The sequence below is a fragment of the Strix uralensis genome, chromosome 8, assembly GCF_047716275.1.
Source record: "Strix uralensis isolate ZFMK-TIS-50842 chromosome 8, bStrUra1, whole genome shotgun sequence".
Lineage (NCBI taxonomy): Eukaryota > Metazoa > Chordata > Aves > Strigiformes > Strigidae > Strix > Strix uralensis.
This window is the reverse complement of record NC_133979.1, coordinates 22196902-22224223: the sequence shown is the minus strand read 5'-3', so window position 1 is coordinate 22224223 and position 27322 is coordinate 22196902. Positions and strand designations below refer to the sequence as shown.

Here is a 27322-nt window from a genome sequence, read left to right as displayed (position 1 = left end):
CAAACTAACAGAGTTCAGGCCATACAGCTCTTCCCTTTTGCTGTAAAGTCTTCAAAATCACTTACTGAATTTGTCGTCACTCGTAACTGTGCATTGGGCTATTTGATGGAATATGCAGATGGGATTGAGCAGATCTAAAATACTGTGCTATGGAAAAGAAAGGAAACAAAGTGATCCAGTCGGTGCTGTGAAAAGTGTTGCAAATTGTGTGGCAATAGTAATGCATAGTAATGTCATTCTGAACATAACAGGCATGACTTTTGTTCCCTTTAGACTTTAAGTCACTTCCACTTCATTCATTTCTTTGTTAGTGTTGCCTCAATTACAAAAGATGATAGCTTATACTGTATTTTTTTAAAAAACATAGTACAAAGCAGTGACTTTCCTCTGTTTCACAGAAAAGGACACGTTTGCCTGGAAAGGTTTACCTTAGTGCTCCTATTTCAAGAAACCCATTAAAACACAGTTAAGTATCTTTGAAGTCAATGATATTTGATCTAACATTGCAAGTACCAATGTACTACTTGGTGGAAATGATGACACATTTATAGAAATTAATATATTTACAAAACTTTAAAAATTTGCAGTACAGTTTCCTCAATTCTAGGTGGTTTTTTTCAATTCCTATGAGTAACTAGTAATTTATATATTACTTCAAGAGCAGAGGCAGAACCCATATTCACATTCTTGCGCCTATTCCTTTAGTTACAGGATATCCATGAATCTGTGTCATGAGCAGGAAAAAATAAGTGCTGAAATAGCATCAGTGATTCCATAAGCTGAAATAAGATGTTTCCTTTCATAATTTCATTGATTAAATAGTCAACTTGTAGCAGGAAATTTTCTCCAGTTGTTGATTGGAATGAAAGACGTTTCAGTGGGTACTAGTCATAGGAATTTTTATTCATATGTACATTCCTTTGTGTTTCAGTAAAACTAAATCATACTTGGGTCATGCTATTTGTTCATGCATGGAATAAAAACCATCAAAAATCACCACTGTATACAAGATCTTTTTAGTGATATGTGCATACTCCTTTACTATTGATAAGAAACTCAGAAGAAACAGTAACATACCAGTCCTTTTCCTTTAAAACTGTGTCTCAGTACCAGAGCCCGGCATTTCTGATGCAATTTCCTAAAGATTACAGGTTTGCTTTTCAGGAACTGCTGACATGTATCCAGTAAAAGACCAGAGGAGAAGAACTAAGATGATCATAAACCACTGGCAGTACTGCAGTCTTGCCAGGAGAACCTGCTCATCATAACATAAATCAGAGCTGACTGAAGCCTATGTTGCCAACAAGTGATTGTCTCAGAGGTTCAGGAAGACAGTGAGCAAGAGAGTCATATAACCCAGAGATTCCCCAGCCAGTGCAGGGCAGCTACAGAGTCCCAAAGCATCCTAACAGAAACCAGAAAGCATCTGTTTCTTGAATTATGTCAGCCTTAGTTCTTACTCTGTTTCACTGTCTCTGTGAAAGAGCTCAATTTTCAGCTAAAGCAGTTTTCTTTTGGTAGATTGTTATCATATTACCTAGTAGGAACAACATACTAGGCTGAGGAAAATCTTATTAAAAAGGGTCACTACAGAATAACAAATAAATAACGTTACTTCATTCAGCTTTCCATAATAATGTTCCAGACTGATTGTTGCAAGCCCAAACACCCACTGCCTCTCTTGTTTCTTTGCTTTGATTGCCGCTAGTCTAGGAGAGACAGAATTATCCATTAAATTTCAAGTAATTCTGTTACTGCATACATGTCCTTCTGCTTTTATCTGTTATTTCTATTTGTATAATTCTTCTTCCCTACTTCCTCATTTAATCTTGTATTAGCCTATGTAGTATTTTTGCTTTTTTCCTCTTTTACAACAGATTGCAGACAACTGTTTCCCAATCCGGAAGGCTTAAATTACAGTATGAATACAGATTGTGAATTGCCTTAGATTCTTTGTAATTACTAAAGACTGACTTTGTGCAGTAACACAACTGTATAAAATGGTGGAAGGCTTTTATCCTAATGGTTACATTCATAATGCATAAAACAGTATACTGTATTATAGCTACACTGCAGTTCATATGCCTTTGGTAACGGTTTTAAGTAATATAGAATTTATCATGTGTCCTTCAACATCTGATAAACCACACTCTTCTTCAGGGGTGCTTTTCTTTTCAAGGTACTGATATTCCCAACTCTCAGCCCTTTCAGTTTCTATTTCATTTTTAAAGGGTCTGTATGGTCATCTCAGCAACACTATTTTCTCCAGATTGTCTCAGTGATGGGTGATATGTTTGATTATCTTCTCAACAGATACTGAATATTTAAAATTTGAAAATTTTCACATCTAGACTGTAGAGCCAGTTTTCTCTCTTTTTCTATTTGATAAGTTCCTGGAGAATTGTTTTGTCTAATGGAGCAGTACTAGCATTTTGTGCTCTGAAACAATGTTGTTTCCAATTCATTACATAAGGAGAAATGAGGCATCTTGTGAAGTAAGCATTAGAATATGAAGTCAAGAAGTCTGCATTTGCTAAGCCAGATTGGTCTTTGGGGAAATTGGATATTTCCACCCCACTAAAAAGCTATCATAATCACATTCGTTAGACTGCCAAACAAGCTGCACTAGAGACTCCATTTGGTCCCTCCTTAATGCATCTGACTTCTAATACCTCATTTTTGAGTCAAAGCAAGAGATTTTACCACTCCTGTTGTGAATCTCTTGCACCTGCTGATTCCCAACCTTCATTCCCATACTGGTTTCATTAGGTTCTAGCACCCTTGCCAAGTCCAGGACAATGTAAACTTGCAGCAACGCAGGAACAGTATCCTCTGAATTAAACACTAATTCCTCCAAGGCCCAAAGGGCAAAGAGGAAAACAATAAATGGCGTTTATATCTAGATAGTATTTTAACCTTTCTACATTCAACCTTAGCTTTCCACCTTTATAACTAGAGCACAATGCAACTGAGATAAAAGCTGGTTTCTCATCTTCTATGTAAACCAGTCTTTTCCTATCTCCTCCACTCTGCCTCCTTGCTCTGATGTGTTCGGGGTAGAACTGTCTATGATCCCACATTTCAGGCCTGAGAGAAGTACTCCATTCAAGGTTGCAGGAGTCAGACACGCATTCTTCTGTACTCATGATCAAGCCATTGTCATTTTAAACCACTTGAAGCAGTTTGCCTGGGCCTTACCTTTACCTTCATTTAATTTCCTGTATGTTTCAAGTTAACAATCTGCCTTGAGAAAGGATACCATCACACAAATGAGCTCATTTATATATGATATCTTGTTACATTTTGAAAAAAAAAATTTACAAATCCAGTACATTCTGTTTGTTTCTGGGACTGCCAATCAGCTCAAAGGATAGCCATGACATTTCCCATATCTCTGGGAATTCATAGCAGGAATTAAAGTCATCAAGGAACACTGCTTAGGATACTGGTTTGTGTTTTGCTGTTTTAAACATACTGCACAGTCCAAAATTTATTTATAGGCAATTAATCACACCCTCAAGGAACTACTAGGAAAGTCCATACTAGGTCTACAATCTAAGTCTACAGTCAGTCTCTTAATACAGGTACCCTCAAGCTACAACTCCTAGGAAAGTATTTGACTCTGCAAGGAAAGATGGAAAATCTGGAGCGAGATTACAGAGTTCTTCTGAAAAGAGTTCCAGATCTGGGAATCTGATTCTGAAATCAATTGTTCTAAACCCAGAAAGCAAACTTGAGCACAGAAAACTAATACTTGTTAAAGGAGTGTTCTACATCCATGTATGTACATAAGCCATGTAAAATTTTTAGGAAGAGGTCATATAATTTATTAAACCTACTGACAGAGTTAGAGAAAATGGTTTGCTAAGGGAAAAATTTGCAATTTATATTGATTAAGAAACCATAACCATGAGTTATGAAGAATCAAAAGCACAAGAACTGCAAACAGCTTCCTCTGTACAGCTCAGACCTGTATCTTAACAATAAATAAACATGAAACACTGCCAGCAGCAAAACATTCAGTTAGATTTCAGGATAAAACAAGATTGCTTGAATGTCCCCAGTTAAGTGTTTTTGTAGTCTGCTTTCCCAGGCTCTAGATCATTCCCATAGGCTGTTTTGCTTTTATTAGAGTATGGCTATATCCAGTACCCTGTTAAACAACACAGTAAGTATATTTCAAGTCTCTATCAATTTTTCAAAAGAATTAAAGTGTCTATGCTTGTATTTATTCTAAACCCTTTGAAATAAGAATTTGTTGTTCAGCCCAAAATATCCATTCATGTTACTAATAAACCATTGAATTTATGTAAAGTGACTTGACTGACGAGCTTTTTGTGGATCAAAAAGTCATTTGCAACCGAGGGACTTGTCTCTTTCACACATTAACAATTTATTAAAAGGAAGCATTCCAAAATGTTTCCTTTTGTATCAAAGTCATTTAACAAAATCTCCAGTGATAAGTTTAAGATTTTAAATTCATCCGAATATTTTCAATTCATCATACTGCAGATGAAAGAATGTGCATGTCACTAACTTTATCTACTGAGTTTCCCTTTAACTCATTAAATAACTCCTCTGCGTCCTTAGTTCACTGAATGATGAATCAAAAATCTCACAGTCCAGAGCAGAGCTTAACAATGTGAGCAAAGGTAATCTATCCAAACCAAAAGAATTGTGATATACCTCTTGTGCAAGTTATGATTTGCCTTTAAACTGATTTTGATTATTTGACTATAATGAGCAAAAACCATTTGCAAATTCACTGTCATTTAATTAAGTTACTCCAGAGCTAAAATTTAGCACTTTGTTTTAAAACTCCACTTAAATTCTTCCAGGAAAACTTGGTATAAATTCAAGCTGGGTTTTGCTCAAGTGCCCTTCAGGAAATAGCTTGTATTATCTCTAAAACGTGCATGTGGTAGTAAAAGAAAAAGAGCTCCCAATGGAGATAATTTAGAAAAGTATTATTAACAGTCTTCAGCCTCCAGTGGTCATCCTTTGCATCAGATTTAAGATCTGCAGAAGCCTGTTTCCTAAACCGTCTAACATAGGCGGGAAGCTGCAACTAGCTAATTATTGGTTTATTGGGGGGTTTTCTTTCTATTGACAAAGCCAGTGTCTTTAAAATTATCTGTTACTGTCTATCCATTAGGCAGGTTTTCTTGTTATTACTGACTGTGCACTGCTGAAGTCATGCATTAATATTTCTACTTTCCTTGCTCCTTTGACCCTTTACTTACCCCCTTTGACTGCAAGAAAGCTTATGAGAAATAAGAACACAGACAGCAGGCTTTTCCCTGCAGCAACCATATTTTCAAGCTAGAGAATGTATTTTCACCTTTTTTTTTCTGCATTATATGTTACATTAAAGAAAAAAACCCCATCTAATTCTTGCGAATAGCCCTATGGCATCCCATCTGGCCCAAAAAAAGACAAATATTTTCCCTAAGTACTGGCTGAGGTGGGTTCCATCTGGAATAACTTTTCTCCTTATTTGTGATAGATTGACTATGTGTTATATTCAAAAGAAAACAAATAAACAATAATTTGCTAGTCCATCAAATGCAAAAAATCAATTAAAAAGAAGTGTATGTGAAATGCAGTTTCCTCAGCTTCCCACTTTCAACCTCTGCAATATTTTCTTCAGCATCTATTTCTGTCAAACTGTCTCTTTTTACATAGATTTTAAATAATTTTATTCTACTTATAAATTTAAAACTGATTTCCAAGGCTAACAGTGATGGACCTTAGTGCTTACTTATTGCTATTTAATTGCCTTAACATCACCAGCTTTGACAAATTGCCTAAGTTGTATCCATTTTTTTCCAGTTTCATGTTAATAGTTTTTGCTTTTATGGTTTAATGACTTGGTGCTTTTTAAAAGCAGGAGATCTAAATCTTAGCTAGGAACACACTAATGCAAGACAAAAACTCAGAACAGAATTTTCGCTTGCTTGGGACAGATGGCTGTAAAATACAGTAAAGAATGGTATAGTCATAATTATTTCTGCCTTACACCTCTTAAGCAGCAGAATGGCAAGTCACACCCCTTAACAGGAAGAGCACCTTGCCTGCAACTTGCAGGTAACTTTATTAGGCTTCAAATAATGAAAGAAAAGCCATGATAATTTTATTATATTTCAAATAGTAAATATTTTAAGCCCGCCAGCAATCATCAACCTCCTTATATTTAGAAGTGCCTGAAAGGGATAAGTATTAATTGTGTTCTTGAATCATTTCTTTATGGGATATTTTAGAAGTACTGAGTGACTCAAATATGATTCAAAACATACAACTCTAATATGCTTTACTCAGCTCAGGATAAAAGGTAGGAAATAAAATTCCAGTTATGGTATAGCCAGATCTTTGAAAAAGATAGTTCAGTTCTGAGGCATTATCTCCATTGTTCTCAAGATGGATTAATGTTTTGAGAGGAGAGAAAAGCAGACAGATTTTTTTCACATGGATTTTCCTGGAAATATTAAATAGTTGATAATTTTCTCCTCCTAAGCTACATTTGAGAATGTAAATTCTACTTATTTACAGCATTTCCTATCTCTCTCCTACTATCAAGATGCTGAAAAAGAGTTTCACCCCTCTAAACAATATGTCACCTAGAGCACACATCACATCTCTGATGTTTTTATTAAGAAGGGCATATTGGGTTTCCAGGTGAAAATTAGTGTTTCTGCTTACTATGAAGACCAAAATTACAATGCTTTGTTTGTTTATGAAAGACATTATTATGACTCATAATACTAAACGATGGTTCACGGAAATCATACAGCAAAATACTTTCCCATGATTACAGAACTTCACCTTTAGCTTCAGCAATAATGACGACACAATTTCAACAGCTTTTCTCTGTTGACAACCAAGGTATTAATATTCTCAGTTACTTTCAGTGTATAAAGGACTGATCTATGAATGGTTTGAGTGGAAGAGGAATATATGTATCTGGATCTTGAACGCTATATTCTATACTATGTTACATGATCAATGGGGGGTTTTCCTGTTGAATTACTGAAAAGCGCATACCACATAGTCTGGAATTTAAGATTTCATGTAATCCGAATAAGTATCTCAGGTGAACTGTGTAATTGGCTGTAGTTTAGTCATCTTAGTTTTAAGATATGGTGATATCACAGAAGTGAATTAAAACTTTTCCTCTGCAGACATTCAGGTTTCAACAGACCTGAAGAATATAAGGACTTTGCTTTCAAAATGCTGTGTATTGTTTGATGGGGGGGGGGGGGGGGCGCTGTGTCTTACCCTCATTACCTTTACAGTAGTTTGGATTGAATTGGATTGAATTTCCTTTTCTTGTTTTGTGATCCTTGATGAGTTTGTACATATTTTTTAAATGATCTTTTTGGACTGAAAACACTTTTCAGGAGCTCCAGCACAAGTTGTGTCCAAAGTTATTTTTTGCCCTTGTGCCAATAGTTCCTTCACTTTCTGCATCTGTTAGCCAAGCTGCAGAAACGAATTACAAGATTTAGTAAAAATCTTTTATTAAATTTCTCTGTCATTTGCAAATGAGTTAGTTAAATCTCCCTGTAAAAGTAATATCAAATCTCAAAAGTTATGTAAATGCCTTCATTAACCAAAATCTTAGTCCTTTTTTATTAATGAGATCTAAAAGCTTATGTAAAGCTTCACCAGCTTTGCCAATGAATTTTACTCTTCACAATCACATTGCTAAGCAGTCCTTTAAAGACTCACTGACTGTGATTCTTAATTAGTGAATTCCTCCTAATTCAAGCTAGAAAGAAAAATGCCTGCATTGAACTTCTTGCGGACAGAAACCTTTTTCTCTGGGAGTGAATTCTTTGCTTCTAAGCTATTCATTGATGCCTGCTCCTCACATATTTCATTTTTTTTTCCAGTGAGATAACAGTCATCTCTATAGTTTTTAATTTTAATATTGTAAACAGAGGATTATGACTGCAAACAGTGATTAAGCGCTGGAGATGATTAAAAATAGCCTTAGAGTGAAACTGCTGAAAAGACATTTTAAAAATATAGGTTACAGGCTGTATGGAGAGCATCAGTAAACAGAAGGCTTCTGATGTGGTATTGCCTGAGTCTTCATCATTTATATTCCTCTGTTGTCAGTTCAATAAACCCCACAAAACGGCAAAATTCCAGTCATCTTGTAAATTGGGTATGACCTTGTTTCCTTTTGGTCATAAAATGCAACTATAAAAGAATGAGTGTAATGTGTACCATTATTTTTTTAGAACACTTTGCATTTGGAAGCTGAAATGTGAGCCTTTTGTGTGGGATAAGTCATTGATCAGTTTGATGTCAGAACTGCTTACTGTGCTGTAAAAGCTTTGTTCTCTTTCACTGCCATAGCCTGTAGTATCAGACATTCCACTGCATGACTGCAAAGCAACACAAAGCCCAACCATTTTCAACCGTCTCCTCAACTGCTGCAATCATGTTCTGTAATAACTGAAAAGCCACTCGTTATTAGTCCGAGACCACAGCTTTCTAACTCAGACAATAGGATTCAACGCCTGTTTTAGAGACACATGAAAAATGGCGTAAAGGATAACACATTACAGGGTGAAGAATCACAAACATTGAAATGATTAACCTTTAAGTATCACCATGCAAGCCACATAGTTGTATAATATGAACGTAGTTGTTCAGACTATCTCTTCATCTTTTATTTTGCGCAAGTTTGAAGAAATATTCTACATTTATCTCAGTGTTTGCATTGGCTCACATTTTTCTGTGCCTAGTTTTGCGGAACTGTCAATGTACACCACTCTCTTCTAATCAAAAGAACATGCCCTCTCCTAATAGTTGCTAACTATTGCATATATGGATTTTTCTGAGCATTGTGCTAATAGTAAACCTCTGCAAAGTGGTACGTCAATCACATCTAAGTCAAACTGCTAGTAGAAATGGAGGAAGGAAAATCAGAATGCAAATTACTTCTTTCAAAACAATGTGGATAGCTGTGGGCGTCCAACAGACTTGCTGAGCCTGGGATCCTGGAAAATCATAAGCTGTATGAACTACAGTAGCCTCATTTGTCCCAAAAAGGAGGCAACTTCCAGTAGTAAGAATATTAACCAGTTCAGGATTTTGTTAATTCTCAGGGAAGGATATCAACCCTCACACAGCAAGCAGTATACTGAGGTGACAGAACAACCATGCTGAGGATGGGCACACTAGCATGACTGCCATTGTCCCATGCATAAATACTGAATATATAAAAAGGTGCTTTGGACTGTCTGTCTTCTAGGTATCTTTCTTTTATATTCAAGTAACAAGTTAGGAACAAAGAGGCAGCAGTCCCTAATACCTCAGCACTAAGTATGTCTGAGTACTTACAGCTCCATTTTTTCCCCTCTCTCTTCCTCTCTGCAGCTTTCTTTTTCTTTCTCCTACTAGTTTTACAAAGTTATTGTAAACTTTTCACATTCAAACTAGCTTTTACAATGTTGCTTTTCACCAATATGCAGAAATCTCAATCATCCATATCAAAGCTTACAAAACTGGCATTTTGTCATTTCAGGAAAATGGTAGCCAAGATTAAACCACATTTTATTTATTTTTTTATTTATTTGTACAAGCCAGTGTTACCACATGAGAGGTAAGAGCACTGATCTTCACAACCTCTGGGACACATTTGTGGTTTTTTTTCATATTTACATTTGCTTTTGCTCTCTGCTATGCATTACAGAACTGCATTTCTCACAGTACTATATTCAGACAACAGCACCAATTTAATAAATTTTTATTTTTGCTCACTAGGGGCTGGGAACAGAACCTTGGACCTTCAAATTTGACACCCAAATTCCTCATCCATTAAGAGCTTCAGTTGCTATTAGCCTTCAGCCCTCAGCAGCTCTGCAGAGGGCAGCACCCATCCCTGGTGAGGATGGACCTCGCACAGCCACCCGCCTATTTTGATAATCTCAGTAAGGAAAAAACAAAACAAAAACCAGGGTAAAGGGCAAGGTCAAGATCCATAAAAATGAGCAAATGAATCCTTTAAAGTGAAATATGTTTTAAAACTTTTATTTCTGTTCTGTAAAATAGGAAATAAAAAAGGCAGCTAGAAAAATAGTACTTCATAATTTCAATGAGGTCTATGACATACTCTGTATTATTTTTCTGCAAGTAATATAATTTTGATTCATTCCCAGATAAAAATCTTTAGTTCTTCTCAGCATTATTCAAATCAGAAACTTTGAGGATTGTTACAGCCTTACAAAATAACAAGTGTTTGCTTTCTATACCCTTATTTAAACATTAAAGTATTTTATAGTGTCTTTGATCTCATATCATGCTTTGTGCCATATAGATGGACTATTTTGCCCACTACTGAAATGCAGCCATCTCTGAGGTGAAACACATCACCTGTTTAATTGTATTCAAAGCACTATACAGCATTTAGAACAGATTACAGTATCCAACTGAAACTGCAGGAAGCATTTTGCTAGACAGAACATAGCTAACTGGACTGGAATTTGGCCATAGCATTCAGATTAACACCTCTGTCTTGCAGCAAAAGCAACCCGTGGAATTTTCTCAATATTCACGTATACTCCTTGTATGCTTTCATCCCAATTTAAAAGTAAACCAGACCTTCCAGAATGGCTTCAAGAAACAGTATACATTAAAAATGGATTCGCTTGCAATGATAAATGTTCACAAAATCTCACTTTTTGAGGATTTTGCAGGAAGCACATGCAGTGCTTTCTGAAAGGCCACATAATTTTCTTTCTCAGTCTTTCTGCCTCCTGAAACAGATCTTTGTATCTCAGAAGAGAGATGTTGTTAATGCCACTGTTGTTAGAAGATCCTAACAGGAAGATGTGACAGCCTTTAAATGCCATTATCAGTGCCATGCTGGTTGAACCTATAAATTTTTGGTTAGTATCTACATGTACTGTAGCCTGTGGGGTGCCAGACCACTGCAAGTAAGCACTAATTTAGTCTTCTGAAGAATTTTCTCTATTTCATCCATACAGAGGATATGACAGGGATATGTTAGCAGAGGGCATCAGTATGACATGACAGCGTGAGAAGAGACTTGCCAAAAGAATGTATGAAACATGGTGGGATGCAGGGTAAGCCATTAGGACAACCCTCCCTATTTCACTTTTTTATTAGTCAGTTTATAAAGTCTTGACAACTATCTGCATCAGGAAATAAAAGGAGGATAAAGCCAAATGTTTCTGTAATGCAAATCTGTTCATTTACAAAGAACATAGAAAGACCTGTTTGTCAGAATACAGCAGAAATCAAACAAGAGTAGATGGTTCCTTTGCTCTCAGTTCCAAAGACAGGACTTAGCCAAATGTGAATACAGCCATGCTACTAAATAAAAAGGAGATGAGCTGCTCTGTGGACCACTAGGCACAGCTCCTTTCCACACACCAAAACTATTCTTTTTCCCCCCTGAAATGCTGCATCCATGTCCAAACCATCTAACTGAATCATACCCAGGCATAAAAGGAAAAGGTAATCAGGGTCTGTTTTAACAACAAACAGTATGGTTTGCTGTGGGCCAGTGTCCAACCCCATGCCCCAACCCTGTTGTATTTATAAGTACAGACATAGCACGTTAGTCTTTTCCCAAAGCCAAAATTCCCCCTTTACAGGGAATTTTATTTTACAAACCCTTCCTATTTTCTTCATTTCTGTCTTTTTCTCAGTCACAAAGATCCAAGAATATTTTGAAAAGGGACTGAACAAATTTACCTGTAGCTATTATATGGGACAGTCCACAGGCAACCTCCAGTTTAGGGGTCTGTAACCACTGACTGCCAAAAGCTGTAAGTATACATTAACCAGAAAAAGTTTCAGTTATACTGGCCATTTTCACAGAGTCTAAATGGACTTCTGTTCTAAGTATCTTAGGTTTCTGTTTTCTGACCTCCAGTTGCAGTCAGAGCCAGCTGAAACCACTTAATGTATTAAATTAAAACAGAATTCACTGATATTCATGGCTCAAGCTCTACTCCAGGATTATATATAACTTCATAGTGAATTTCAGCTTCTGGACATCTTAGAAGAACAAGTTTCTTTTTAAGTTTATCCTCAATGAAAGCCAGCTCACCTGCCTCACCCACCCTCAACAGAATAATATGATTTTGAGGATGGAAAAAAGACAAAATTGCACATGGTTAAAAACCTTAAGCATGAGGATTACTCCAGGAGGAATTATGCATAAATCCTTATATCCAATCCCTACAGTTTTCAAAAGAACATTAAAACCACACTACTGTCAGATGCCCAACCAATTTCAGAGCCAGGACCGTCCAACATTGCACACTGCCATTCTGTGGATGTTCATAGCAGGAGGAGGGATCCCAGGATGCTCCAAAAGCATGCAGATTCCCAACCTCTGTTGAAGGGAAAAGGACTCTGCACAATCTTTAGTCGTTCTCTACTGAATAGATATCTCTTTATATTTTAGAAAATAAGTTTTTGAGTAAGCATGAATAACCTTGATCAGCCAGAGAAATAACGAGGACAGAACAGAAAAGGCTGATTTCACTAAACTCTTTTTCTCCCATTAGATCCATCATCATATCACACCTTTGAGGGAAAAGCCTATGAGGTTTTACTGAGTATCCGATATAAATGTTACTGAAAATTAAAATGGCAGGAAATCAACTGAAGAAGTTTTTGTTTTCATTTCAGTTAGTCCTTCTCTGCCCATTTTTTTTCCCAGCTGTTTCAAGTAACTGCAGACTTTCCTGAGGCACACTGCCCAGCCTGCTTCTAGTTTCAGGCAACTCTCATAGTGAACTAAGCCTACTGTAGACACACTACTTTGTTACTCTGTACAATTGGGAATTGCTAACAGCAGAACAGAAGAGAATAGGTAGGAAAGAACCATGAAAGTGCTAAGAACAATGTCTTCCTTCATACAAAAGAAGCTCCCTGAAGCCTGAAAAATGGACAAGCAGATAGCTAAGACCACTTCAGAAAGAATGTCACCTCAACAGCAATGGTAGAGAAGCATGTAATGGACAACAGACTTTGAAAATTCCTTGCTCGATACTTTTACTATGAGTGGAGATGCCTGACTGAAGAATGTCACCATGTATGCACAGATGAACTGGTGAAAGGATATTCTCTAGAAAGGGCACAAACCTCTCAATCTGCTCTTACAAAGAACCTGGATATTACTATTCACAAGTAACACTGCAAAGTCAGAGTTTTTTGTTTAACAAAAACATAGAGTTAGATGAAGAAGCTCAACTTTTCTTGGGGTGTCTATATTTAAAGAATTGGAATTGAACTGAAAGGGCAAAGATGTACTTTCTCAGACCACCTGCAGCTCTGTGAATGTTAACTGCTATTCAAATTCTAAGAACTTTGCTTTATACATGCATTAATCTTATGTGAATAACTAACAACGCTCAGGAACATGACTGAAGTACTGACACACATTTTTTAACCCAATGTACTACTGAGTCACTCCTAGAGTATATCACATGAAGAAAAAGAACTCTACACTATAGAACACTATAACAAGGGAAGATTTGACTTTTATGCATGAGCTTACTTTCTAAACCTAACCTGTCAAAGTACAAACTTACTGAGATTTAAGATTCCTGACTTTGCTCTGCTTCAAAGGAAGCTATTTAAGACAGCTGAGCCATGAGTATGCAATCACTTGGATCTCTATCTTCATAAAATGCCAGGTTTTAGGCAAAGCCTTTATAGCATTTACCCATGAACATGATTTTGTATTGTAAGAAATATTTTTACAAACATTAAATAAGCTGACATCAGGGTTAAGTGACTGCTGAACTTCACTGTTTCCTCTTTCTTACAATCACTGTTTCTTTTCCTCAAGCCAGGAGTTAACTAGACATTTTTCATGCATTTATACGTGTGTGTTCACATATTGCTGAATCTCAGGACATTTGCTTTGTTGATATTCCTAATACTGATGTTAATTACTTTTTATAGTACAGAGATTATCATACCTCAGTTGTGATAACGTAACATTGGGCTGTATTCTCATTTAGATTAGACTTTACTTAACCCATATCAAAATGTAACAGGATCTCAAAGTGAAAGTAAATATCAGAGACTAGAAGAGCCTCCAACTTATATAATAACAGTAAAGGCATTCATACAATACCTTAATAATACTTTAATACCCCTAATAATTTATAATATAATAATTGAATATTACAGAACTGGTATACAGTAACTCTGCTAGCAACACTGAAATTGTTCCAGATTTGCATACTTCTACGTAAAATCAAATTACAGCAGCTGTAGTTATTCGGTATAAATGTTTTAGCTTTTACTGACATTAGGAGAAGTTAGATACAAAAAGAGGAAGTTATCATACCAGTAGAAATTTCAGGGTAATAAATAATAATGTTCATATTCTAGAATTACTGTTGCTCTTGTTCAGAAAACTACTTCATAACAGGTTATCGTAGACTAGAAATCTGAAATTGCACCTTTCTAAAAAAACAAAAGCAAACCACAGAGCTTAAATGAAATACAGATCATAAGGTTTTGTTTCTACTTCCTAACGAGATGAGAATAACTCTTCAGTTATTCTCTGGTTTCTGGTAAGATCTTTGTATATGTGGTTTCAGATGTGTTTCTCACAAAAAAATTCTATTATTTGCTTGCCATTTTTTAATTTACCCAAATATTTATGGCAAAATACAGCTAAAATTATTTTAAAGTTTTAACTCCTTAACAGAAGAGGTTTTTGGACATTTCTACAGTTCTGATGAGAACACAAACAAAATATAGTTCCAGTGAGTGTTTCCACTGTTCAGGAAAGAAACCTTTTCAGAGACAGTCTCCGTTCCCACATATGTCTTCTCTAGCAGTACTACTCTGAAGCAACTATTTGACAAATGGCTGCATGAAATGAGGAATATTAGATACACAGAATATTGACTATTACACTGAACAAGTAATGTCCCTGTCTAGGTGAAAGGTGTAGCCTATGTAAACAATCCCATGTTTAGCATTACACATACAGGACACAGCTGCCACATACTGACTTACAGTCCTAGAAGAACAGTTTTGCAGCTTTCCAGTGTAAGCTACATTACTGTTAGTCCCTGGGCTAGGGCTGCCTTAGGAGATTTCCATATACCTCTACAACCTGCCACCATCACTGGACTGCAGTGCAAATGTGCTTTAAAGCCCTTGTGTAGTTACAGGGGATCTAACCTAAGCACCATGGGGATACCAAACAGATACCCATTATATGGTAATTTTAAATTATATAACCAGCCAAGAGTACTAAATGATTATCTCCTGCTATGCTCTTTAAAGGTGTATCTAGCAGCAATACTGTGAATCACACATTAGCAGGTTTTCTCTTCAGCAGGTAAACTAGTTGGAAGAAAATAAAGTTCTAAACTACGTTAATGAATACTCTTATCACGAGAACCAAGCAGCATGTCATCTGTTCGGAATAATCATAATAACCAAAGAGTGTTCTTTGCAGGAGATAACAATACACTGGATTAAGGATAATCAGCAGTAATTTTTCATCTGGACTTCAGAAAAGCCTTTTATTATCTTTTGAATGTACTTTGTCCAAGGTTAAAACAATCAGGAGGGGACCAATTATGTTCTTTTGTGGAACAGAAAATGTTTAATACAAGAAGACCAAAAATACTAACAGCTGCAGCTCAATGTGGTTAAAAAAAAAAAAAATCTATCATTACTTTAAGGAAATGTCTTGGAACCGGGGGAATTAATGTGCTTATTAAACTTCTGAAAGAAGACAGGAACAAAAAAGGTGATAAAACTGGTGAATGACAATCTTTTTTGTGTTAGGTCTAGAGAGGATGCTGAGGTACTTCAGAAGAACCCAATAAAAGTAGAAAATTATGCAACATTGCTAAATGTTACCTAATCCATACTGGAAGTAATCAGTGGAGTTACTCAGGGAATTGTTAAATTGCCAATAAAGTGCAACAGTTCAGCAAAAACCTGACTCTTGATGTCATTCTGGATGGTTCAAATATGCACATCTCTTCAGCAGACAACTTTAAGCCTATCTCCACAGAAACACGAACTCTTTCAAAGACTCAAACACCTCCACTCACTATGCCCTTCATCATGTTGAGGTAATGCCCGACTGACCTCTCAGTCTCAAGACACTACAGGGCAATACACTTAATGGCCACCATCACACAATCCAAGCTTTTATAAAATTTATCTTCTGAAATACAGAAAATATGCTGAGTAGAACAGCTGCCATTACAGAACTGTGAAATGCAGGAGTGCTTGTGAAGCTCTGGATCGAGCAGCACATCCCCATACCGGACTGAAATGTGGCACATACCAGCCATCTTTGCACTCTGGTTTGCGAAAGTAAGGAAACGCAGATGCCTGGCTGGAGCCAGTGTAGTTGCTTACTCCAGACAAGCAGGAGGTCAGGATCCTAGAACACACCCCAGAGAGTAAGCACAGACACTACTACAAAAGTTGATTTATGAAACCTAATGCTGCTATTGACTCTAAAGGAGTCAATAGAACAAAAGAAAGTAGAGTCACCACTGGCTCTCAAAAGGTACCAACAGTGTTACGAGATTTAACAAAACTGAGTTGTTTCATGGGCTTGATTACTATATTTGCAGCATCCAAATGCATCGATGAAGGTTTTTTTTCTATTAAGTAGCTGAAAGCAATTCTGGTCATTAGAAACAGATTAAGGTTATAATTTTCAAAAAAGGTTTTTAACAGAAAATTGCAGATTTGGACTGAACACAGCATTTCTCAAATTTGCAATCTAATCATGACTTCTAGCAAGTATGTTTTTCACACAATACATAATTAAACTGTGGAACTCCATGCCAGTGGATGTTGTGCCTCCTAAAAGTACAGATGAGTTAAAAAATTACTTGAGAAATTCATGGAAGCAAGCATTGTGCAAGACTCTTGAACACAAAGTTACAACCTCAGGTCTAATAAGTACCACAGTTTGCTGGAAGGTTACACCAAGAAAAGTATTGTTATATTTTTGTCCTCTTTTTACACTCATCTTTTTAAGCATCCACTGCTGGCCATTGCTAGAGGAAGGAGCTAAATGGATCAAGGAGACTGATCCAGTGCAGCATTTTTTTACTGGGATTTTTTTTTTTCTCAGTCCCAAAAAAAAGTATCATGTTTTCTTATTCAGACATCAGCATCATCAACTACCAGTTCATATTTTGAAAGCAATCCAAGTTCTCTGGAGAAAACAGCCCTTGCGTGTTATTTTGTTCCAGGAGTTTTGGTATCAATTTGATAAAGTATGTGAAATAAGTCAAAATGCATGCAAACAAATGTGTGCATTCAACATGCTACAGGTAAATAAAACTACAAGATGTTTAGTATTTAATTGATTATCATTTTCATATTTAGGTCTTTTACTACAATGTCTATACAAACAGAGAAACTAGCAAAAAGCTCATTTTTCTGTGCAGAAGCTGTATATAAGCAAACTCATATTCTTTCACTGTTTCCAGATGCATGTCTTCAGTCAATTAGGTTTTTTGAGTATTTGAAACATTTCACAGCTCATCTTACTGTGCGACTCCCAGAAAACATTTAATACTTGGATACACAGAATTTTCCTCTGTATTCTATTGCTGGAAGACTCCTTATAAGATTATAATAGCTCTCAATGTGTTTTTCAATTTCTTTTAAAAAAAATAATTTTCTATTTTCATTAAACTGAAGAGATTTATTGAAATAATTCTGAATGAATGTTGGAAGAGAAAAGCCTAGCCTGAACTTGGAGTACAAGCTCTGAGAATCTGAAAAACTGTTTTCAGGGGTTTAGTCACTTTATTGAATGCATTCATGATCACACCGTCCTATAAATACATCCCTTCAGTTTCACTACAGGTTTCCTTCATGCAAACAGCTAAAATTCCTTAAGAAAAATACAGTCTTTTGGAAGCAAATTCAGAAACAAAGTCCATAACTGCCTCTGGGAAAAATATAGTAGTCTATCCCTGAAAACTTTTAAGCAAGTACTCTCTAAAATAATTGCTGTTAGAAATCCTTGCTCAGCATTTTTTCTTTTTAAAATCAAAAAGTAAAACTACCTCAACAGCACAATGATTGCTATACTCTTTTTTTCTGGTGGGGTTTTTTTTCCCTATACTTGCTAAATTTATGAAAAAGATAAATTGCTACTGAACCTGGAGATCATTCTACAGCACTAGAGAACAGTAGATTTAACAGCAGATTAGAGCCGAAAGAAGCCTCAAAATGCTACATGAGCAACCCACAATTTGTCTTCTGTTCCCATCCAAACGGCAATGAAGACACACTTAGTTTGCCAGGCCTAGATGTAATGCAATAACTCTCAGTATAAAAACTTGTAAACTAACAAGAACACTGAGAAATGTGAATCTTTACTGCTTCAATGTTCTTTTATGAACACCAAATATCTTAATAACAGGCTGGGGAAATTATAAAGTCATTGATGTTTGTAATTTATGTGAGATCAACAAACCAAGGAAAGTTCAGAGAGGTTTCTGGTGTTTTCACGAGCAGGCTGACAGTTCTCCCCCTTCCCCATCCACTTGGACAAGTATAGGATCATATTTAGAAATAAACCTCAGCATATTTCTACCAAAGCAGTGATGGGGAGTGGGGGGTTATTTGTGTCCGGGTTTGTGATTGGGCTTTTGCATTTCAGACAGGAACACATACTACTCTGCAAGGGCTGAACTAATTAAGTGCTAATTGAGTCTCTAGCACCTATAAAGAGGTAATTCACCCATGCCATCTCCCACTGGAAACTGCAATAATTATTAGCATAGAAAGGACTGTTTATTTAGTGGTCAGCATAAGATAGTCATAAGTATTTGTTAGAGCAGAAAGACAGAGGGCAAATAAGGATATGAGTGTTTTTAATGGATGATTAAATCTGGGTGTCTTGATCTCCTTTCATGCTGTGGATGTTGTGTGCTGCAGTCACGCCTCTCACTGCCAGCCTGCACTGGGATGATAATCAGTCACTATGAAAACTCATTAGCTCCACAGCAATGAGTCCTCCACTGCTGAAGCTTGGTGCTGTTCTTAGTACCATGGCAATGATCTCTAACTGGATGTCCCAAACTCTCCCATCTCTGGTAGGACTAAATACCACCAGAATAACCACTTCAGATACTCTAGTAAGTAGCTGTGATGTGTTGCAAGCCATCTTAATGCTGAAGTAGTGTTTAAGTGCCAGCAAAAGCTTTAGTTTGCTGCCTCTTTGTAAATCTCTTTTTAAGCTACTGATCTTCCTGTCATCACTTAATGCATGCTTCTCTTTGGGCATCATAAAACTGCACATTGGTGAGCATGTTGCGGTCTTATTATGAAAGGAAAGATTTTAAAATAGCATCCTTAAATATTAGAACAAATGCCTTCATCTTGAGTGTGAAATGCTAAAAATAGTAGAGCAATGTAATTTCGTTTGTCTAGACTTTTTTCCTATGTTTACTGTTCCAGAAAAATGTATTGCATTATTAAGAAAAAAAAAAAATCTGGCAGTGGGTTTCTTTTTGTCTGAATAATGTTACATATTAGCTATTTACTACAATATGTAAGGGGTCTGATTCTCTCCCATTTTCCTTTACTGGAGTACAGTTAAGGAAATAAATAGCTGTTAGAAACAAAATAAAATTGGTACTAAGAGGTTGGGTACCCGAATTTTAGAAAGGCTGATACGGGAATAATACAAATGTCACAAATACCACTCTGTATTGTTGATGCTCATATACAGCAGCCTCTGTTAATGAAGACCTACAGAAAAGCTGTAATTAACTACTCATGAGAAGCCTAAAACTTAAAGTAATACTTTAATTGGACATTTTCCTAAATGTTTAGTGAAACACTCTTCTCTGTATCTTTTTGTGTAACTGCAATCAGATGTTTACATAATAGTATGTTATGTAAATTTAACTATTTGTACAGTAGTTCACTATACTCAGAATTTAGTTTTTTAGTTGTAACTAAAAATGATGGATTTACTAATCAACATTTAATTAATTGAATATATGCATGGAGGAAAAACACTACTGCAGAAAATCATTGCATTTAGACTTTAAATATTACTGCTTTAAAATTAATTAAATGATGTTAAACAATTCTGTTGTGTTTTAGAGCAGCAAGGTGAGGGGACAAGGAAAAGCTCTTTTATTTTCCTTAAATGTAACTTGTGCTCGTTGAACTACAGTATATATTGCTAGTTTTTGTGACAATATGATATGACAATAATAAAGTTCCCCATCACATTTAAATCCAAGTTTAAAGTTGCAACTGAGTAACTTCGAGATGCACACTAGTTATTATAACACACACACATATATCTATTTATACACATATATGTGTTTATATATATTTACATGTTCAGATTCCAAGTAGTGTAAACTGTCGAGCTTCCTGTGGCTACAAAAGAACGCTGCTGATACAAATACCTCCAAAGTATTATTTCAATAATGCTCTTTGCACTCATTGAGTTGGAGTTGTATGCATATTTTGTGTTTCAAGAGGGGTAGCAGGAGTGCAAGCAGAGCTGGGGAAACAATCACACAAACCTGATTATCGGAGCTTGGCAACATCTGCCAAGTAAAAAAAAAAAAAAAAAAAAGCCGAACTTCAATCACATGGGGTTCTTTCTGCATAAAACCAAGCACCACAAATCTGCTACCTTTCTCTAAGCTTTAGATGTTGGCTGAGAGACTTTATACCCCAGGCGCTTTGTAATACTGAGGTCATCACTGACTGGTTTTTAACTGCCATCAAGATTTATCCACTGGCATCTTGTCCTGTGAACAGTGCAGCACATGCACTTCTCCAGCAGTTCTCTTCTAGCACATACACAGCTCATAAATTGTGTATATTGTACCAGGAAAAAAAGAACAAAAACTCCCAATTTCCTCCCTTCAGCTGGAAGAATTGTACAAGGAGATGGGGTCAGAGAGAGGGCCTCCTCTTTGAGATCTGTTCCAGTCCCAGGATTGAAATTGCAAGACAAACTGAAAAATCCTGTTTATATTTAAGCAACCATATTAAGTATACATACTGCCATTTGTCCTGTCAACTAGTATCGATGGAGATAACTATAACAGTTTTATCAGAATATATAAAAGTGCAAGTGAAAAAATAAATCTTTTGGAGGTGAGTCTGTAGGCCAGCAGCCTTCTAAGGCAATGGTTAATATTGGTCTTTGTAGGGACTCCTGTTTTACCCAAATATTCAAGAACTAGCATAATTTATTATTGTTGCTGTACTCCACTTGTTATTTCTTTTCTTGTTTGTTTACTAAGGCCTGTCAGCAGTAAGCCTGCATTTGAAAAGTAGATTCAGTAGCTTCTGTAAGGTTTTGATGCCTTCTAGCTCTTTCCCTGCATGGCACAGCAGCTTCTGCTTGAGGTAGGGATTAAATGTCAAACTAAAAAAGTACCTGAAGAAAAAAAAAAGGCAAAGCGCACCTATACTCACCTGCTTGTTTTTCTCAGTGATTACCCATCCTAATTAATGAGGGAACCCTAATGGCCCAAATACAGGGAACCACAGAATACTGCAAAGAACTGTAGCCTAAGTTGTAGGAGTACTATGAGAATGCTTATTTATGCACAGGCAGTCAATAACCATGCAGTTGTATTGGGCCTGACAGTCTCTCACTGTGAGAAATATTTTCCCAAAGAGCAGTTACTTTTTAAAATCAAGCCATATGTTAGATGCCATAAGAAAATATCTGCTAAGTTAATCAATAAAGGTGTTTTTTTTCCTATAGATAAAGCCAGGAGAGACACTCATGACATCGCTAGAATATCTAAGTACCTTTGATAACACAGCCTGGATTATAATGGCTTTACTACAGACTGTGCATGATCCTGGTATCTCATACACTCTCCACTGTAGAAAAGTTACGTGAATGCAGTAAAACCAGTTGCTACCAATCTAAATGTAGCAGGTGTAAGGCTCAAATATCACAATTTTTCATAAACTTATATTAAGTATTTCTGTCCTAAGGGATTATAATCACAAACTCTAGATTCCTGAACATGTTCCTGAACTTCAGGAAAAATTCAGTTTCCTTGCTCTTGCATGACAACATGGCATAAGTTCTACAGAGAATCGTGGAAACTACCGGAGTGAACAGAGCTTACACTTTGCAAGGGTTATCAGCCTTGATAGGCTTCACTTGTTCCAGCTCACAATTTTAGTAGCTGCTCAAAAACAATCTAAATTGTCTCTGCATACGTAATTTGTTTAGTTTTTAGTGTTCTCCATGTCTTAAACTAGATTCTCTTTGCCCTAAAACTTAAGGTGAAGAGAACACCATATAGAGGCAGTATAATTTAGCACCAAACTCTGGATACACCTTTCTAGCAAACCATAAGGCAAGTTCAGCTGTTCTCTTTTTACAGTCATCTACATTACGACACTTTGTTTTTCCTTGCAAAACAGGGGAACAATACCATTTTGATTTTTCAATTAACTGCAGTAGGTCACTGCTGTCTTCAGTGACTTCTTCAGAAGAGTCATCGTTCCGAAGGGTCTTTTTCTAGCCTCAGTCTGCAAAGATATTGTACCTCTTTTCAGGTGAGGAACTCTGCAACTTATTCTGCATTAAGCTGCCAGTAAAGCATCAATATCAAAGTTTGCCAGTTTAAATAATCACTCTCTGTACTGACACTAGGTATAATTTTATAATATAACTAGTAATCAATTCCAAATGTGTTCAGACCAAAATGACTTCAATGGCATCCATTAGCATCTGTACTATGAAATTCAGTAGTCAATACTATATTATTAGGAAAGAATATTGCATATTAACTTTAAATTACAGTTTAAAAAGAAAGTTAAAAAATGACTTCATGTGTCCACTAGTTTTAATTCCGTCACCTGAATCTTTTCATTCATCTAATTATATCACTTTCTCTTATTCTTATGGTGTGTATTTCTATACATCTCATTAAACAGATACCTAGTCTCACAAGGTATCACACAAACTTTAAATGCAGTGCAGTATTAGCCTCCTCTGCAAGCAAATGTGATTTTTTGCTTTTCTTTCTCAATCATGGTTACTGTAAACAAGAACTCTTGCTTACTCCCGAATTCTTCTGTCCCACTGAAGCATGTGCAGTGTCTTAACTGCACTGTCATGCTTGCCATGACCCCCGTTCACCTAAACTAACCAGACGCTTTTCAGGACGACCCTGCAGCAAGCGCCTCTTCCCTTTGGTGTACGTGCAGTAGCAGTCAACAGAGAACAGTCTTCTTTATGCTACATCTTTAGGAGCAAACCTGTTGATCCACATCCCAAAGTGCTGCTGAGCCAGGTTCCAATGCGGGAGTCCCATGCTCTGTGCTCTCTCTCTTCGGGGTTTTATAGTTGTTCTCTTCTGTCTTTGTTGTTTCCATTACTCTAAAGTAAAAGTCATTCAGGCTGAAAGGACATGTTTGTTCTCTGCTGATGAAAAACTGTAACATCCCTTTACAAATGATTAAATCAACTAGTTTGTGTTCAATCACAAGCAGAAAACTGTTCTCATCCACCCTGGGAACAATATGTGCTGGACGCTTCTAGAGAACTATTACAAATATGTGAGATATGACAAAACTGTGAGAAACCACCAATCTAATTAGAGAGTAGTACTAGGAGAAACCTAATTGCAAACGTATACTGCAAAAATAAAATTTTCTGAGGTAGTGGTTTTTCAAACAACAAAAATATCAGTTCAGTTCCCTTTATTTTTATTATTTTGTCGTTACAGACTCAGATTAGCCCCAAGGAAGGGTGGCAAGTTTATAGTTCAGCCCAGGATCCTGATGGCCGTTGCATTTGCACTGTTGTTGCACCAGAACAAAACCTATGTTCAAGAGATGCCAAAAGCAGGCAACTGAGACAACTGCTAGAGAAGGTAAGTCTTCCCAACAAATTCCTCCTTTTGATCACTAAACTTCCCAAGGAAATCCACTCCTTTCCCTCTAAGTTTAATACTTAATGGAGTCTTGATGAGTTATTTAATAAAAATATTTCTTCAGGTTAGATCCCCTACCTGTGTTCTCACCACTGATCATTATTTGTCTATTTTCCTTACATCACACCTTTCCCAACCCAAGCCACTTATGTAGCAAACTGAAGCTGCATCTTCTCTTGTTCACTCCTCCCAAAGTTCTTTCTTACACACAGACGGGACTGATTTTTCTATGTAAAAACTGTTACAAATCCAACCTCAAACTAGCTAGTTGCTGTGGGATTTAAACTACAGCTTCTGCTTCAGTCATGAGACTCCTGAAGGTCATTCCTTGTCTCTTATCAACAAATAAAGAGATATAGACATGACAGCATCTGCAAAGCAACATGTACAGAAGAGAAACAGTTCTAATTTTCTTTCATTTACTCTTTCCTCAGTACTATTAATTCATTCTCTGGTGGTCCAAATTTTCCCCAAACAACCCAATTCTTATTTCCAGTATTATCCACTATTGCATATATGGTAAAACCAATGAAGTATTATTTTACATCAATAATGAAAAAAATGCAGCAACCATGAAAACACAAACTATTGTTCTGCATTCCCTGTATAAGTAACCAAGGTTATTATATCACAGCTGGTGGTACAGAACCTGAGGCCTGAGAGGGTGGTTGAACAGCAGCAGAAAGCAACATAAAACGTAGACTTAAAAATACATTTTTTAGCATACAATTCTCAGTATTTTTCTAGCGACAGAAAAATCACTCCAGTGCTAATATAGTGCTAGATCCCTGCAGATTTTCCTTTCCTAAATCTCCATGAACTTCAGCAGGGACTTAGCTTCAGGTTGTGACAGAGCCCATAGCATGAGATGCAGGGAGAGGACATTGATGAAGCAGCACACAGAGGAGGAGCTACCTTTCCTCATGCTGTCTGTTTACTTAACAGAGGAAGATTTCAGTCCCCAGAGTCTTTGCTTTAGCATATTTCCCAAACGATAAAATATTAATGTAAAAAAATCTTACTTTCTTTTGGGGTGGGGGCTGGAGTGGTGTTAAGATCTCAACATAGTTTCTGAGCTGCCACATAGAAGAACCTAAATCATCAGTCTCTGAAAGCTATTTTCTTATGATTAGAACTGTGGTAATGATGGGTATGTAATGCCATATTATTATTACTTCACTAAGTCCATGCACAGTCATTTAATTAGAGCCTTTATGTGAATGCATCTTCTGCCAAATGGACACGCTCAAAAGTTCTTCCAAGACCTGAAGGACTTAATCTGTCTGCTTTCAACAATTAGAAAACAAAGGAAAAAGAAGCATTTTTTTTTTTCCATTAAAAATACTTTCTAAGAACTGCCAATGGCAACTGTGCAATAACTGATGTATACTATTTTTAAGAGTATTTTAAGAGTATTTCCTGAATCCATCATTCTGTAGGTCACAATATATTAGTTTCAAACGTGAATATCAGTTCAAACAGTCCATATTCTTGCAAACAACAGGAATACTGCTGGGTTTGTCTTTTATTAGGAAGCTAGAATTTATTTTTTTTTCTCTTGAGCCAAAGCTTCAATATGGTGCCTAATACATTTACAGCAGTCTACTTTTTTAATGTTTTGTGAAAACAAAACACTTCCTGAAATAGAATAACTGCACTTGCAAAATGTGCGACTGGCAGAAGAATTGCTTTTATAACAGATACTTTTAAAAAATATATGTAATTTACTCTAGATGGCAGTTATTCTTGCCTCATTGTGGTAAAAGTGTCCGCTATAGCTACAAAGTCACTTGGTCTACAAAAGTTACCTGAACATTCACTACTTCTCATCTGTAAAAAAATTTAGTTTTCTAACAGTGAGACAATTGCATAAAATTTCTAATTTTATATCTACTTACAAAATCATGAGCAAACACCTATTTGATCATGGCACACCCCATCTTATCTCTGGATAATCTCATGAATTCCTTATACTATTATATAAATGCCTACTAGCAGTGAAAGTCATGCTCTTCATACTAACCAACATCTCCAAATCTCAGTCCTGTCCCGCATGCTATACAGCACATCCTGAAGAACAGTCAGCGTCTACTGCAAGTGTCCAAGTAGACTCCGCTGAGCCCGTTGATAATGGTGCTGAAAGGATCTCTCTCTCTTTACCTCAGAGAACCTAGTCCAAATCATTTATGGCTTCAGGTTCTTGCAGATAGTCCTCTGTTGTCCCCGTTCCCCAATTTTTGGACTATCATGCAGTTATGGAATTTAAAACTGTACTGTGGTATAAATGACTCACAACTAAAGCATTGACATAAGCACATTTTATTGCCTGATGTTTAACTACCTAACCAGGAAAAAAGGTAAAGTAACAAAAAGTGCATTTAGAGACTGTTCTTCTTTAACAGGTTCAGAATATGTCCCAGTCTATTGAAGTTTTAAATCTACGGACTCAGAGGGATTTCCAGTATGTTTTAAAAATGGAAACACAAATGAAAGGGCTCAAGGCCAAGTTTCGGCAAATTGAAGATGATCGGAAGACATTAATGACAAAGCATTTTCAAGTAGGTTCTATTTCAACAATAACTTTGAAAGCCTGCTGGAAGCAATGTACTAAGCAGCAATGCATGGACTGCTAAAATCTCAGCTTGAAATGCTCATACAAGAGTAACATTAAAAAGAAAATCGTAAATAAATCTTCCTTTATGATTGTAATCTTTTGCTCTGTTCAATTTAATTGTAATAGGGAGTAAACTATTAATTATTAAGTCATTAGAGAAATGTCACTATAAACAGATTCCTGTTTTTTCTGTATCAATGTGCATGTCATACTGAGAAATTTATATTCATTCAAGTTACAGTGATAAATGGGGAGATCCAATGGAATTAATAGCAAACAACTAGAGAGTTGTGCACTTTTACTGTTGCCTGACATTTACTGCAGTTGAAGGGAAGAAAGCCTGTAATAAATCAGGTTATTGTAATTTTTATCCAGTACAATTAAGATCCAATTTCATGTCTGAAGGTTTGCTATTTTGAATTTGGGATGGGGAGGAGGGCAATCATTCCCAGTCACATTTGTATGATTAAAAAAAGACCTTCAAGGAATTTTAATGACAATAAAAAACACAAGCCAATCTTTTTGTGAGGAAGGAGGGTTGCAGAGATTACAAAATAGCATTGTGTATTCTGAAAAAGCTATCTGAAGTACTCTTAAGGATAAAATGTTACAGGAGCATATTTATGTTCTTTAAATATCAAGTCTGATAAATTGATATTTCAGGACTGCAAGACAGAAAAATAAGATGTAGAAAATACATTCTGAGGATTACATTGTGTGAACCAAATATATATTTTTAAAGTGTTTATGA

General features: G+C 36.2%; 1 protein-coding gene across 3 annotated transcripts in view; it reads left to right on the top strand.

The window, feature by feature from the left end:
* Nucleotides 1–27322, top strand: part of OLFM3 (olfactomedin 3) — a 66516-nt gene that overhangs the window by 23897 nt on the left and 15297 nt on the right. The window contains exons 1-3 of one of the 3 annotated variants that reach the window (XM_074876651.1): nucleotides 19005–19151; nucleotides 23751–23897; nucleotides 26360–26515. In XM_074876651.1, coding sequence (XP_074732752.1) covers nucleotides 19023–19151; nucleotides 23751–23897; nucleotides 26360–26515 — 432 coding nt within the window. In that variant the 5' untranslated portion in view covers nucleotides 19005–19022. Of the gene's footprint in view, nucleotides 1–19004; nucleotides 19152–22502; nucleotides 22576–23750; nucleotides 23898–26359; nucleotides 26516–27322 lie in introns of those variants that run through there. The other 2 variants (XM_074876653.1, XM_074876652.1) reach the window with 2 other exon arrangements.